The sequence below is a fragment of the Octopus bimaculoides genome, chromosome 24 (genome assembly GCF_046866305.1).
Source record: "Octopus bimaculoides isolate indiv1 chromosome 24, ASM4686630v1, whole genome shotgun sequence".
Classification (NCBI taxonomy): domain Eukaryota; kingdom Metazoa; phylum Mollusca; class Cephalopoda; order Octopoda; family Octopodidae; genus Octopus; species Octopus bimaculoides.
Window position 1 is genome coordinate 17,598,779 of NC_142951.1, and position 15,957 is coordinate 17,614,735.

The 15,957-nt window shown below is 38.4% G+C and overlaps 1 protein-coding gene across 2 annotated transcripts in view; it reads right to left on the reverse strand.

Moving 5' to 3' along the window:
• Window positions 1–11,837, reverse strand: part of LOC106884428 (protein N-terminal glutamine amidohydrolase) — a 53,426-nt gene extending 41,589 nt beyond the window's left edge. Inside the window, exon 1 of one of the 2 annotated variants that reach the window (XM_052976561.2) lies at window positions 11,450–11,837. In XM_052976561.2, the coding sequence (XP_052832521.2) occupies window positions 11,450–11,562 (113 nt within the window). In that variant the 5' untranslated portion in view covers window positions 11,563–11,837. Of the gene's footprint in view, window positions 1–11,090; window positions 11,211–11,449 lie in introns of those variants that run through there. The other variant, XM_089341410.1, reaches the window with a different exon arrangement.
• Window positions 11,838–15,957: the final 4,120 nt, after the last annotated feature.

The window sequence follows — 15,957 nt, forward strand, 5'->3', positions numbered from 1 at the left end:
CCACATCAAGAATCTTGCACACGAAATATATATATATATATGTGTGTATATATGTATATGTATATATATATATATATATATATATATATATATATATATATATGTAAATATGTATACCATAAATCCTCGAGTATAATCCGCATTTTTCCCCCAAAATTTAAAGGTCAAAATCCCTAGTGCGTACTATATACGAGGTTAAAAATGAAAAATATTTTCTAAGCAATGTCCGAGTCTCTATTCAGACGCATTTTGTGATGTCGGGCGTGAAAATACCTTAAGCTAAGCCTGAAAGCAATGAAGTCATAAAAGAATCATCCATAGCTTGCAGTAAGCAACATTTATTAAAATAAAAGTGTTGTATATTGTCTGCACTGGATGGTACTCAGGATGATGTTGTATGGAAAGATGCAATAAATGAAAGTGAATCTTCTGGTGATGACTATGAATCTGACGATGACGGAGATTTACACTACAATGATGCTGACATGTTTACGGACGCACAAATGGAACAGTTATTTGATGCTGAAAGTGACGTTTAATTTGAAGAATTTGAATAAATGTTTTTGCTTTTGCAACTGATAGTGATAAATATGTAAAGGCAATTTACTTAATATTTATTTTTCACTGACGTTATTACTGTTATTTCTTTATTTTCTGCAAACAAAGTGCACAAAAAAGATACATGTTTGCATTATGTTATATAGACAATAATAATAAAGAACGTTACCGTATATATGTTTACAAACCAAGGACGTTATATAGACCTCCTTGACTCAAGTTAGAGAAGGGGTGCGTATTATACACAAGGTTTAGGTTTTTCAAAGGTACAGCCCGCTAAAAATCCCCTGAGTATTATACTCAAGGGCAGACTATACTCGAGGATTTACAGTATGTATATATATGTATATATTTTTTTCCCTCTAGTTTCAGCTCAGAGTTGCGGCCATACTGATGCACCGCCGTTTTGCTACACTGTTATTACTCAGAGCCTCGTCCAATATGTGGCACTTGGTGAAGATTGGAGTTTGATGTAGCTACTCTCATTTGCAACTCTTGCCATGAGGTAGGTTCATCTGGGACTCTCGACAGGAAGAGGTTCAGCTTTGATTTAAAAACGCCTACATCTACTTTGTGCAGGTTCCTCAGGCTCTTTGGGAGAATATTAAAAAGCTGTGGGCCCCTGAAACCAGGCTGTTGCAGTAACTGGTCCTGAAGTGCGATGGTGTTGCTGGGATCTTTGGCACTATGCAGTATCGTCCCATTCTGGCATTGGTGTAGCTTTTAATATCAAAATTTGGCACAATTCCTTCCAGGATTTTCCATATGTATCTTACTGCATACCTTTCCCACCTTCTCTCCAGGGAGTAGAGTCTTAGCTGTTTTAGCCTTTCCCAGTAGCTAAGCAGTTGCAAAGAGACGATCTTCTTTGTGAATCTTCTCTGGATTGCTTCAAGGTCTGCTGTTAATTTCACACTGGTGGGTGACCATAGCTGTGAGCAGTAATCCAGGCGGCTGAGGACCATCACGGTTTCCTTATCTCTGGTTCTGAATGTTCTCAGGATCCATCCAGCCAGTCGTCTGCACTTTGTCGCCATCCTGGTAATGTGCACTTGGAAAGAGGTATCATCACTTATGTCGATACCCAGGTACCTCACTGATTTAGGCTCTGGGATTGAAATTCCCTGCGGAAGTTTCATATTCAGTTTCAGATGCTGGTAGCACAGGACTTGGAATTTTTCAGCATTAAACTGCACATTATTATCCTCAGCCCATCTGTAAATTGAGTCCAACTCCTGCTGCAGATGTACAACATCACTGGGTTTTCTGCGAGACTTTCGTATCATCTGCGTAGTTTGCAAGGGTGGCTATCCGGGCACTTGAGGGCCACTATAAAAAGCAGTGATCTCAAGACAGTGCCCAGTGGAACATCGCTCACTATTTGTGTTTTCATAGAGGTGGCTCCATTAGCCACTACTGCGTGACTTCTATCTTTCAGAAAGTCATGTAACCACTCTCCAAGTTTTCCAGCTATACCAAGATCACGCAGTTTGTGGCATATCATACCATGATCCACTTTGTCAAAAGCTTTTCCAAAATCAAGGTATATTACGTCCACATTTGAGTTGTTGAGTAACTGCCTCAACACCCAGTCATAATGTTGTAAGAGCTTGGTCAGGCAGCTCTTACCTGGTCAAAAGAGATTCTGGGTATCACTCAGCATGTTATTTTCTTCAAGGAATGCAATTAGTTTTCCTCTGACTATCCGTTCCATGACTTTGCTGATGTGTGAAGTCAGAGAGATAGGCCTATAGTTTTTGGTATCTGCTCTGCTTCCCTCTTTATGGATTGGGCATATTATTCCCTCCTTCAGCTTGCTTGTCAACCTGCCATTTGCAAGAAAGCTCTGGAAGAGAATCTGGAGGGGTTTTGCGAGGGCATGCTTACACGATTTGAGGAGGATTGCTGCGAAACCATCAGGACCAGCAGTTGAATTTGTGTCCACTTCATCTATAGCTAGTAGTACATCTTCTTTGCTAATGTTGATGTATTCCATCGTAACTGCCACTCTGGTTATAGGTGAAGCAGCAAAGAAGTCCACTGGTTCATTCACTTGTCTGTGTTCCAACAGGGTGGTAAAGACACTTTTGAATTGGTCATTCAGTACCTCACTGATCCTAGATGGACTGTCTGTGAGGGAACCCTCCTTTTCAAAGCATACAGAGGATGTTTCTTTCGCGTAATGCAAGGTCTTTGGGTTTGACTTAATGTTTTTTATAACCCAGGCTTCTTTGTCTGCTCTCTCTCTCACACAGGATTGTTGCAGCCTTTTTTCAATCTCCATCAGTGTCATTTTTAGGTGGGACCTTTCGCTACTTTTGGGATGCTGGTTGAGTCAATTTGCAACCTTCATTCGTCGTCTCATGAGGATCTTCCTCTCCCTTGGAATCTTGTTCTATTTGTTTTGGCCTTGTGCTCTGGGACATATTTCTGGCATATGGCTTGCACAATAGACATGAAACATTCTAGTTTCATGTCAATGTCTAGTGTGGAGAGACATTTTGACCAATCCTCTCTGAGGATCTCTTTCTGGATCGATTTCCAGTCTGCTTTGTGGAAGTTCAGATTGGAGAGATTTTGGGTGCTTCCTTTAGGTTGTATGTCTCTGGTTTCTTTCAGCCCAAACATAGACAGCTCTATTATGTTGTGATCCGAGACTAATGTTGGCGTCACTTTCACATCATGAATGATGTCCATATTGTTTGTGAAGCAGAGATCCAGAATGTCATTCACTCTAGTTGGTCTGAGAACAGCTTGCTCCATGAATAGGGCATTGGTGAGGTTGAGCAGGGACTCCACCTGTGCTTGCTTGCGAAGAGTCATTCCTGAGAGTATGAGATCTTCAGGCCATTTGACGTTGGGGAAGTTGAAATCACCCATAAGAAATATGGTCACGTGGTGTTCCAGTTTCATGAGGATTTCTTTAATTCTTCTGAGGCAATCTTCAAATTTGCCTATGTGGTTTGGAGCATCCGGTGGGCAATATGTATTGCATATGACTATATTATGTTGTCTTATGTATACAATTAGAGTGTCACATACTAAATTTGAGTATGACAGTAAGACCTGGGGTGTGAGGTCGTCATGGATGTATACAGCAACTCCACCATGACTCCTTTCCCTTCTGTCTGTTTGCAGTATGACATATTTGGTACATGTACTTCTGCATCCTCTATATCAGGGCTGAGGTGAGTTTCCATGAGTGCTATCCATAGGACTTGATTGCATGCAGCAAGGTTTCTCAGGAAAGAAATTTTGCTTTTATTATAACACAACAGGCCCCCAATATTTAGTAAAAATATTGGCGCGATGACTGTGCAGGTGTTAGGGGAGGCCATCCCATGTCTGTTGATTGTGGTGGTCTTGCGCAGTGGTAGGCAAGGTTCCTTGTTTGTACTTGGTGTAGCCAGGTCAACTGCTGCACAATCTTTTGTGCCACTGCGTTGTGCATAATCTCTGAAGAGCGCACTTCTTCGGTGAATTTTTTCCTTGGAGACATTTGTTGTCTTTCCTCAGGGAAGTTTTTCTCCTTAAGGCCTTTGTAGTTTTGGCAGGGTGTCGGGTGGGCAAACCGGCAGTTTTTGCCATCTTCTCCATGCCAACATTTGCCTTGCAGGTTCTTGAGTGCCTTCCAAATTTCTTCTTTCTTGTAGGCTTTTGGATGGCATTGGATCCTCCTTGGGGTTTTCTGTTTTTTGTTTGATGGGTTGGGGTTTTGGTTTTGGTTGTTTCATTTTTGCCTTTTCCTTCCTTTCCATCTTTATGCTTGTGTTTGTGTTCCGTTCTTCCTTTTCTTGTGGTGGGAACTTTTTTCCTCTGGTTGTTCAATTGGGTGAGGGCTCCTTTACTTTGTAGGACCACTGGCACAGAGGGGCTTCTAGTTGCTGCTTCCTTGGCTCCACTATCCTTTTCTGCCTGGTTGTTCACAGGGGTGGGTGATCCATTCTTTTGAGGAACCACTGGATCAAAGAGACTTCCAGGTGTTGCTTCCTTTTCATCTTCTCCATCCTTATCAGCCTTTCCACAATAGTTTTCGATTATGACATCCAGGGTGTCAATGTGTGGTCTGATGAGTGTATAGGATTGAAAGAATTCATTCTTCTTCTGCTCTATCTGATCAGTGGTTCTGTGAAAGCCATTGTTTTTCAGTGCAGCAGTGATGATGTTGTTTGGCAGATCGCCACTAGCAATCATCCATGCTCGCAACAGAAGATTTACTTCTTTCTTCTCCCACTTTAGTGCCAACTTTGTTTTTTAAGCCTAGAAGAGCAGTAGAGGATAGAGAGGAAGTGAAAGATAGCGGGCGGTAGAAAAGAAGAAACACAGAGGGGGGAATAGGGAAAGAGAGGAGATATGAAGGAAAGAGAGAGGGAGATATGAAGGAAAGAGAGAGGTGATATGAGGAAGAGAGGGGGTGATATGAGGAAGAGAGGGGTGTGGGGTGTTAAAGAGACAGAAGGAGGTAGAGGAAGGGGACAGAAAGAGAGACAGAGTGAGGAGAGGAGGGGAAGAGAAAGAGAGACAGAGTGAAGGAGAGGAGGGGAAGAGAAAGAGAGACAGAGGGAGGGAGAGGAGGGGAAGAGAAAGAGAGACAGAGGGAGGGAGAGGATGGGAAGAGAAAAAGTGACAGAGTGAGGGAGAGACAGGAATGGATTAAGGATGTGAGAGAAAGGGAGAAACAGAGTGAGAAGAGGGGGAAAATGAGAAGTATATGAAGGAGAGGGTGAGGTGACAGGAGGAGAGGAAGATGTGAGATGGAAAGGAAAGAGAACTGAGAAAAAAGGACTATATGAAAGCGAGGGAGAGAGGTAGGTGTAAAGAGATAAAAGGAGGGAGAGGAAGCAGTAGTTATGAAAGAGAGAGTGGGAGCAGGTAACAAAAAACGAAAATGTACTATATTAAACTTTTAGTGTAATATATTAGGTTTTTTTTTTTTAATCAATATATTATGGTAGACTGTTATGAAGTAACAAGTACTACGTTTTTGTCAGTTTTAGCACATTTTTTTCGTCGATTTAGGCAATCCCTTGTAACCATGTGGTTTTTTGACGATAACTCTAGCTTGTGTTGCCGACTTTAATGTAATATATTCAACTTTTAGTAAGTAGACCGTTGTTATATAACAAGTTCTACGTTTTTGTCAGTTTTAGCTGATTTTATCGTCGATTTATGCAATCTCTTTTGGGTTGTTTCAGGAGAACGAAAAAGCACGTCTTTCTTCAATGAAACATATATATATATATATATATATATATATATATATATATATATATATACAAGCATACATACACAAACATACATCTTTTATCTTTTCTTTTTAGTCATTAGGCTGTGGCCATGCTGAAGTACCACCTTGAAGAATTTTTAGATGAATGAATCAATCCCAGTATTTGTTTATTTTTTTAAACCTGGTACTTATTCTATCAGCCTCTTTTGCCGAACCAGTACATGATGAGGACATAAACACACCAACACCAGTTGTCAGGCAGTGGAGGGGGACAAACAGACATATATACAGGATGGGGCATGAAGATCTCCCACATTTTGAAGGATATAAAGAACACAACTATCTAGGGAAAAAACTGATTATATTTCTAAAAAATACATAAAAGATAGTTTTGTTTTAATGGGATTTAAAAAGTATATCAGACAAATAGTGGTTGTTGGCAATACATTGATGGAGTTGTTCCCGAGGACCATTAGTACTCCAGATTGTATGGTAGCAGTAAGAGCACCCATTCAGCAATCTTCAAAGTGTTTCACTCAAAAGTATAGTGCAGCACTAGGGATATCAAATTGGAGTTTAAGGAGGATTCTGCATACCCATTTGAAACAACATCATAATAACTGCTGAGCCGTATATGCGAATATTCTTGCACAAGTTCTCACTGCAACTGTTCTTCTGAGTACTGAGGATCACTTCCATATCAATGGAGCTGTAAACAAGCAGAATTTTTGCTATTGGGCTGAACAATAATCCTCATGAACTCCACCAAAGACCACTTCACTCTCATCACATAACTGTTTGCAGTTGCTGACTTTGGTGTGATTGACCCGTACTTTCTTGAAGGTGGTACAACAGTAACTGTTACCTCCAGCTGGTATGTTGAAATGTTGAAGGCCTCTCTGCACCCCAAACTGGACAATTTGGACACTGAACATATGTGGTTTCAACAGGATGGGCCACAGCTCACACAGCATGATGTTCACTCGGAGTGTTGAGGGAAATGTTTCCTGGGTGTTTGATCTCTTTAAGGGAAGATATTGGGTGACTGGCAAGGATACTATCAGGTCAACCCATAAATTCTGTCCGAATTTTGAATAAAGAAAACAAGTGATCAAATGTTATATATAATTGAAATTTAATCATCAATGTACTTTCCCTGATTATCTATGACTTCCTTCCATCTATTTACAAGCTTTTTAATCCCATCAATGTAAAACTCTTCTGGTTTCAAAGCGAAGAACTCTGAAATGTCAGTTTCGACCTCCTCCTGGCTTGCAAAAGTTATGTCCCCCAAATAATTCTGTAAACTACGAATCAAGGCGGCGAGCTGGCAGAAACGTTAGCATGCTGGGTAAAATGCTTAGCAGTATTTCATTTGCCATTACGTTCTGAGTTCAAATTCCGCCAAGGTTGACTTTGCCTTTCATCCTTTCGGGGTCGATAAATTAAGTACCAGTTATGCACTGGGGTCGATGTAATTGACTTAATCCCTTTGTCCCCTCTATGTTTAGCCCCTTGTGAGCAATAAAGAAATAAGAAACAAATGGTAGTCTGAAGGAGCAGGGTCGGGAGAATAAATTGGATGAGGAATTTTTTCCCAACCAAGCTCTTTGATCTTCTGTGATGTGACCTTTGCAGTGTAAGGTTGTGCATTGTCCTGATGAAACATCACTCTCTTTTTTTCTTCAAAGCTTAGTTCAAACGCTCTAATTGCCGACAGTTGACTTGAGCATTGATTGTTGCATTAAGTGGTAACAATTCAAAGTGAATTACTCCTTTACAATCCCACCAGATAGAGAGAAGAACCTTTTTCCCATGAAGTTCCCTTCTTGGTTGTGGTTGAGCTTTTTCCCTTTTACCAAGCCACTGTTTACGGCATTTAACATTTTGATAGAAGATCCATTTTACGTCACAAGCCTATCCAAAAAGAGTGAAATGAGTTCACGAGAATGGAGAGAAGAGCAGATGTCAACTCGGGATTTGCAGTTGCTTTCGGACAATTCATGAGGCACCCATTTTCCAAGTTGTTGAAGATGACGATGAACAGTTTGCACTAAGCTTTATTGTCAATTCTTCAACTGATAATGCAGGATTTTCTTCAAGTAATGCCTCAAGGAGCTTATCATTAAACTCAACTGGACATCCTGTTTGATCTTCATCTTTTGAATTTTGCAAACCACCTTCTGCAAGTTCTTTCATTCAAGCATTCTTTCTCATAAACTGAGTGTATGTTTCGAGTCACTTCAGCTGCAGAGTTTCCTTTTTTGTACTCTTAAAGCATTATGTGCCTTAAATGCTCTTTGGATACTTCCATGTTAGAAAGGGTTTTGATCAAAGAAATTTTAATTCTATTTTTCCGTAAAATATTTAATTTGTTTAAATGTACACAAATGCATAAAAATAATTTTTAATTCCATTAGACATTCTAAAATACCATTAAATTTCATTCAATTTAAAAAAAGGTAAAATTGGATAGACCTTATGGGATGACCTGATAGGTTTAATTAAGCCCTTATGACCTTTTCCATTGGAGATACCTAAATGAAAAATTTTCCAACATCGCCCTTGAACTCTTGAGGATTTAAAGGAAAGGATCAGAGAGGAAATCAGCACAATTCTACCCAAGATGACACAGGGAGTCAGGGAGAACTTCCAGGAATGACTCCATCAATATATTGCCAACAACAGCCGCCATTTTATCTGATATAATTTTTAAAACCCATTAAAGCAAAATTATTTTTTATGTACATTTTAGAAATATAATCAGTTTTTTCCTAGATAGATGTGTTCTTTTTTTATATCCATTCAAAATGTGGGAGATCTCTATGCCCCCACCCTATATAAGACTACATGTATATATACAGGCTTCTTTCAGTTTCCTTCTATCAAATCCACTCATAAGGTTTTGGTTAGCCCAAGGCTATAGTAGAAGGCAATTGCCCAAGGTGTCATGCAGTGAGAATGAACCCAGAACCATGTTGGTAGGGAAGCAAGCTTCTTACTACACAGCTACACCTGGGATATATATATATATATATAAAGTGGGGAGCAAAATTAGTAACCAAGATAAAATGAGTAATTTCTGATTTCTCATTATTTTCTCCCTGCCTGTTCAAAATTGTTATATTGCAAGTATTGCATCATTATTTTTTTGTATTGTTACATTATATTTAAGAGTAAAAATTGGTCAGCATAGTTGTTGAAGTTGAGGGAGTCAGGTGAATGGTACTTTATTTTCAAGAAATTTTTCCTCAACTTTGACCCAATTGTAATGGACTCAATGACTGGCACCTGCGCCAGCGGAGCACTAACAGCACTGTCCGAGTGTGTCCATTACCAGAGCAGCTGTCTGGCTTCTGTGCTAGTGGCCTGTAAATAGCACCATTTGAGTGTAATCGTTATCAGTGTTGCCTTCTAGCACTTGTGCTGGTGGCACGTTAGAAAATCATTCGAGCAAGGTCATTGCCAGTGCCGCTGGACTGGCTCCCGTGCAGGTGGAATGTAAAAAACACCTTTTTGAGCGTGGCCGTTGCCAGTACCGTGTGACTGGCCCTCGTGCCAGTGGCACGCAAAAGCACCCACTACACTCTTGGAGTGGTTGGCGTTAGGAAGAGCATCCAGCTGTAGAAACTCTGCCAGATCAGATTGGAGCCTGGTGTAGCCATCTGGTTCACCAGTCCTCAGTCAAATCGTCCAACCCATGCTAGCATGGAAAGCGGACGTTAAACGATGATGATGATGATGTTGCTAATAAAATATTTGGATAATTTTTGTTAAGCAATCAATATTCTTTTCTTTGTTGGATTCCAAGCCAATTTTTTTGCCCATAATGTCTAATTTGATAATTTTTCAGTTTCAAAAAAATGATGTCTAAAATGTAATGCCTAATTTCAATAATTTCTTCTCTTTAACTGTACAGTGAGTAAATATATCACAAAGAGAAACACTCCAGTAGATCATGATGAAGCTTTACAGAGTGTTTCATGTTGAGTTCCTTTTTTTTATTTAGTCAAGTTTCATTAATTTCATATCATGTGCCATTTTTCTATGATCCTCTTTCATTTGACCTATATATATATATATATATATATTTACATTTCTGATCTTTCTGGGATGGATATTGATGCGTATGAGGGAGAACTGAAGTAACAAATTTAATTTATTTTGTCTTATTCATTTTGCTCCAGCCAAATTTGTCTTTTATATGCTCAAAGAAAACATTATTCTCTGAAATAGTGTTCAGATTGTTATGTTTTTAATGCATTTTAGGAAGGCCAATTCCTTAGCTGATATAGTTTTTGTAAGGTAGTAAACATTTGTAAAAAGATATGTTTAGTCTCAAAGTTAAATATGTAGTAAAAACTCTTCATTGTGCCCCCCCCCCCCTATATATATACACACACACAAATATATATATATATATACTCTATAGTATATATATATATATATATATTTGTGTGTGTATATATACAGGGGCGGGGGCACAATCAAGCTTTGTGAGTTGATTTGGTAGATAAAAACTGAAGTCCATTGTACATATATATATATATATATATATATATATCGACGTGTATGTGTCCCCACCACCACTTGACAACCGGTAGTGATGTGTTTACATCTCTGTAACTTAGCGGTTTTGTAAAAGGGATGAATAGATTAAGTACCAGGCTAAAAAACACAAGTACTGGGGTCGATTCATTCAACTAAAAATTTCTCCAAGACGGTGCCCCAGCATGGCCGCAGTCTAATGACTGAAACAAGATACACACACACACACTTTAAACGCCGAAAATCCGTATTTCCTTTCACACATAACGTGACTAAAACTTGTCTTGCTGATCTCCCTTTTTCTGCCCACTTGTTATAAAATTTAGACATTTTCTAACAAAACAGTATGAATGAACTATGTGTACGCATATATGTGTTGGAGGTGATGTTTCTTTTTGTAATCCAGAACGTAATTTTTTTTCGGGACAACCTTCAGGGTATAATTATCGCAGGTATAGGTGCTGTCTTCTATGAACAACTTGTGCTACTTAATTTTCTTTATGTACAATGTTTATCTTTTTAGGGTATTAAGGAAACAATGCCTAAATTGGATTTTGAATTTCGGAGAACGAGATGCTTAAATACCAATTCATTATCTGTAAGAAATACGACAGGAAATCTATAAACTTTTAATTATGTAATATTATGAACACCGGGAATAAATCATTTTTAATCCCTGAAGCAAAATGTCCTCAAACTAGAATACCTACCCACTTGTAACTTAAGAGTGCTATTACGACGTAGGTACACCACTTACCAGCTAGAGACAATGTTCGTTAGTTTGCATCTAAGTTGTGCAGAGTGAGGTTGAACCATAACCGAGGTATTTCAGTGTAATGGGACAAATTTTCTAACCGGACGGAACACCGGGCAGACCTTTCAAACCGGGAGTATGATAAACTAATAATAATAATAATATATATATATATATATATATACATATATATATATATGTATGTATATATATATATATATATGCAAGAATATCTGTAAACAACTACAGTTTTCTCTCTTTAAAATAAGCAAAAAAATAACCGTACGCTAATACATAAATCAATTACAGAAACATTTATAAATTTCCCTATAAACACACACATATTAATATATTTATCTCACCAGTAATATTTGACGTGCATGCACTGTTTAGCAGGTGGTACAGGACCCCTTCGTGCTATATCTATGGGAAGCTTTTGGCTCCAAGAACTGCTTTCACATTTATTTTCAGACATCTTAGTGCGTGACAAGCCTCATTCTGGGAACTGAGTAGTCGTGGTTGCAGTAGTGATGGTGAGGCGGAATGGTATTGGGGGCGGAGTTTCGGATCAGGACACCCACATAAGTTGAATTTTCTCCGTTTTCACAGCGATTTTTTTCAATTACTTTTTCACCGCGGCCTTCGAAATGATGATGTGGGGGGGCGGGCATCATTTTATGAACAAATTTTTGAAAATTTATGATTTTCTTTTTCACTTCCCCTACTTTCAGACCGATTCTGGCTAATCTGTTCTGTACTTCGCACTAAAAAACCACGTGAGAAGCCTGCCTTATAGGTAAAAGAAAAGAAAATATTTTGGTCAAACTAAAGGGTTTGACCCGGTGGGAAATAAAAAAAAAAAAAAAAATCTAAATGGTGTAAAACAACTTGCTGCGAACGAATATGAAAAAAAACGCGCGCTCGCGAACGGGGGTGGGGTGGGGAAAGGCCTCAGAACATTCGCATCCTGAATGTTCCGAGACGCCTCACCGGAGCCAAGAAACAAAAGAAAAATAGTGTAATAGATGTAAAACGACTTGCTCTGAAAAATATGAAAAAAAAAAAAAACGCGCTCCCGCGAAAGGCGGGGTGAGGAGAGGATTCGGAACATTCGCATCGTCACATATCGTCATTCCATGGCCACTGAATTATAGTGTTTGACCCGGTGACAAAATTGTTTTAAAATTAGTTTAATAGGTGTAAAACAACTTGCTGGGAACGAATATGGAGGAAAAAATGCGCGCTCGCGGACGGGTGGGGACAGGGCTCGGAACATTCACATCGTCACACATCACACACACACACACACACACAAAGAGAAATGGTTGCTTCGCTGCAACATTTAAATATATGTGACGATGTGAATGTTCCGAGGTCTCTCCCCACTCCCCTATTAAACTAATTTTTTTTAAATTTTGTCACCGGGTCAAACACTATAATTCGGTAAATAAGATATTGTTTTGTTGATAAGAGGGTTCAGTCCCACTGTGTGACATAGGGTAAATGTCTTGTACAACAGCCCAGGCCAACCAAAGCCTTTTGAGTGGATTGGTAGACAATAACCATCAGACATTGCAAAATAGTGAGAGTAGATTGTCCTTCTGTGAAACCAGAATTGATGAAAGTGACAAACCAAAATTTCACAAAACTGTAGTAATGATTCAAAATCAAACCACTAGGCAACCAGTCAGACAATGACGAAGAAGCCACAATAGATTCAGGTAATTGGCCTATTAAGCAACCAATCAGCATCAAGCTATCATGTGATTCAATTTTCTAGAACTGTCTGCTTGTGCCCTATATAAAGTCAAATTTTGCACCTAAACTCTTTGCATCGTGTTGAGACCAGCCAGCCCCTTCACACATCTCATCTCTTGTCATGCAGAATGTTGAGGTAGTTGAATATTGTGTCATCAGTCTCACCACATCCAGCTGATGGCTGACATTAGACTGGAATTTTTATCACCACGAATATAGCAAAATTATTTTCCAGTTGTGATGGGCCAGCCACAGATTGCATAAGTACTTGTAAACTCCAAGCAGTATGTCTCTCCTAGTATATATTTATTGCCGTTAGCATTTGTAAAAGACCAACACAGTTAAAACCCTACATGTGCTTAAAAAATCCTCACATCAACAACAACTAGCGATATTGGTGACCCTAGATACAAGCAACATTCAGTTATATTTGACTAAGAAACAGCCAACCATAGCTGTTAAAATAAATCTGACTCATTTAGTGTATGAACATCAACTCACCATGGTGAGAAGAAAAGATCAAAAGAGGTAAAAGTCAATACGCATATAATTTTTACCTTCTGCAGAACACTGTTAAGTGCATCTTTCATCTTGCTCAAAATAAGTCATATCTACCCATCAACACTGAGAATACTCTCTTCTTGTCTAAAATGTGATTCCAAAGTGAAGTTGATCCTGAACTTCTCAAAGTTCACTATAATGGGCATATTCATATTCATATTCCCCTCCATTTGTGTGGTTTCAACTAATTTCAGTTACAAAAAAAAAAGGCAACTTCTCATAGCAGTATGGATATTTCCTCTTTAAGTACATCTAACATAGAATATCTAATACTCTTATCTCTTCCATTTCCTTTGAAGTGCCAAAATTTCGTACAGTGACTCAAGAAAGAATTCAGCCATAAAGAGACACATGCAGTGGCACTTGCCTTGTTATTTTGTACACACTCATGGCTGAAGCACTTCAATAAATCATTCAGTCAACATATTCAACAATGTTCTTTCACATTCACAGCTTAGATATGGGAAAGCAGCAGCTTTCTTTTGTCAATAACTCACGCCATTCTGGCAAGGAAGATGCTTCACTATGTATGCCATGCTCCAACACATTATTTTCCAACGTGAGATGAATATGAGACAGCATGATTCAGCAAACACTTTGATTACACTGGTCAGCAAAATTAAATGTATTATACTCATTATGTATGCAAACCAACATTTTGCAACTAATTTTTCATGCTGATTTCAAAATTTCACTCTATTTGTATGCAGCACATACTAGTTTTTCAGTAGATACATGCAAATATTTACATATTTGTATATATGAAATCATTTATGTCATAAATAAGGACATATTTTTAGAAAGTAAAGGAGTTTATTGAGTTAAAACTCATCACTATCATTCTGCAAAGAGTGAATACACAAAAAATGGGTCTGACAAAGTTAGAACAGCAGAGTTAGAAACATTGTGATTTGGATTTCCTGCAGTGTTCTTGATCTGGTTGATCATGGTAAAGTGTCCAGCAGTAGTCAGGTAGCATACTGTAATTCCAGAAGCCTTGGTACCATTTCTCCATAGCACTAATGTCCTGGTGAAATCTTTCACCATGTTCATCAGACACAGCTCCAAGGTTATCTGTGAAGAAACCCAGATGGGAGTCCAAGAGGTGGACTTTCAGTGACATGCGACAACCCATTGTTGAGTAACATTTCAGAAGATTCTTGATGCCATCCTTGTAGTCCATTGCCTTCTTGTTGCCCAAAAAATTCTCACAGATCCAATTGAAAGCATTCCAGGTAGGCAATTCCAGTTAATCCAGTGTTGTCTTGAAGTTGACATCTTTGAGTACTTCTCTAATTTGGGGTCCAACAACTTTCAACTTCACCTGTGTTATTTTGGAAACTTTTCTACAATATACTCAAACCTTCTCTTCCTTAGTGTCTTTACAAACTGTTTCATCAGTCCAAGCTTTATGTGCAAAGGAGGCAATAGCACATAAGAATGGAGGGCTTCAAATTACCATTAGGAAAAAGCACAGTTTTTAAACTTCATTTTGAAGAGTCAATAAACAAACACCACTCTGCACAATCATGATTTTGTAATAAACATTCAGAAAGTTCATCAATGTTACTGCAAAAGCAAAGTGGGCCTTCAACAGAAAAACACATTTGTCGAACCACATTTCTCTGCCTAAAATAAGTTATATGAAAACTGTGCTCTAGCAGATATTTCTCCTTCAGTCTGGATGCCAACAATTCTGCTTAATCTTTTGAGAGGGACAGGTCTCTGACAAGGTCATTCAGTTCAGCTTGGAAAATTTCTGAGGTTCAAATTATCATCATCAGCCACATAATCGTCCTCAGCAGACCTATTATGACAGTCAGCATCATCATCTGATGTTTCAGTACCATCATCTGGTGGAACTGGAATTGACAGGCTTCCATTGTGAGGCACAGGTCTCATTGCAGAATCCAAATTGGGATACACAAATTTTGTATCTATTCTTCATAGAAAATCCTGTAACATTTACTTTGCAAAAATAACAGTCATTTAAATGGTCTTTCAGCTTCCTCCATATCAAGTTTTGTCTGATGAAATAGGTGTTTCAACATCTCAAACTGTTCAGTCATAATTGGTCTGATGAAATATTTCATCATTTCAAATTCAATATAAGTATAACCGTTTGTATCTATTTCTTACCTGTTTTACAGTGTTTACAATGTCAAGTGCTCCATATTTCTGTTCTCTAGCAATTATTTACATTTCATGATTTTGCATAACTGTTTGCAGCTTTTTTTCAGATTACTTAATTTTTACTGCTCTTTACTTCTTAACATCAATAGCATACATACATACATCATGCATACATCTAATTACACGTATGCTACATTCTGATATTCTCACACAGAAGTGAATGCATACAATGCTTCCATGCTTTGCCTCCAGCCAGTTACTTTTCCCGATAAGATCTCATGGCCATGTTCACATAGTATAAGTTTAAATGGCAGTACATTCAGCATCTTTCTTACAATTTCCTTCAATCTACTCAAAAAGAATACAAATGCTGTTTTCATAACTTTCTTTTCTAAGGAAAACATTTTTTAATCTTTTA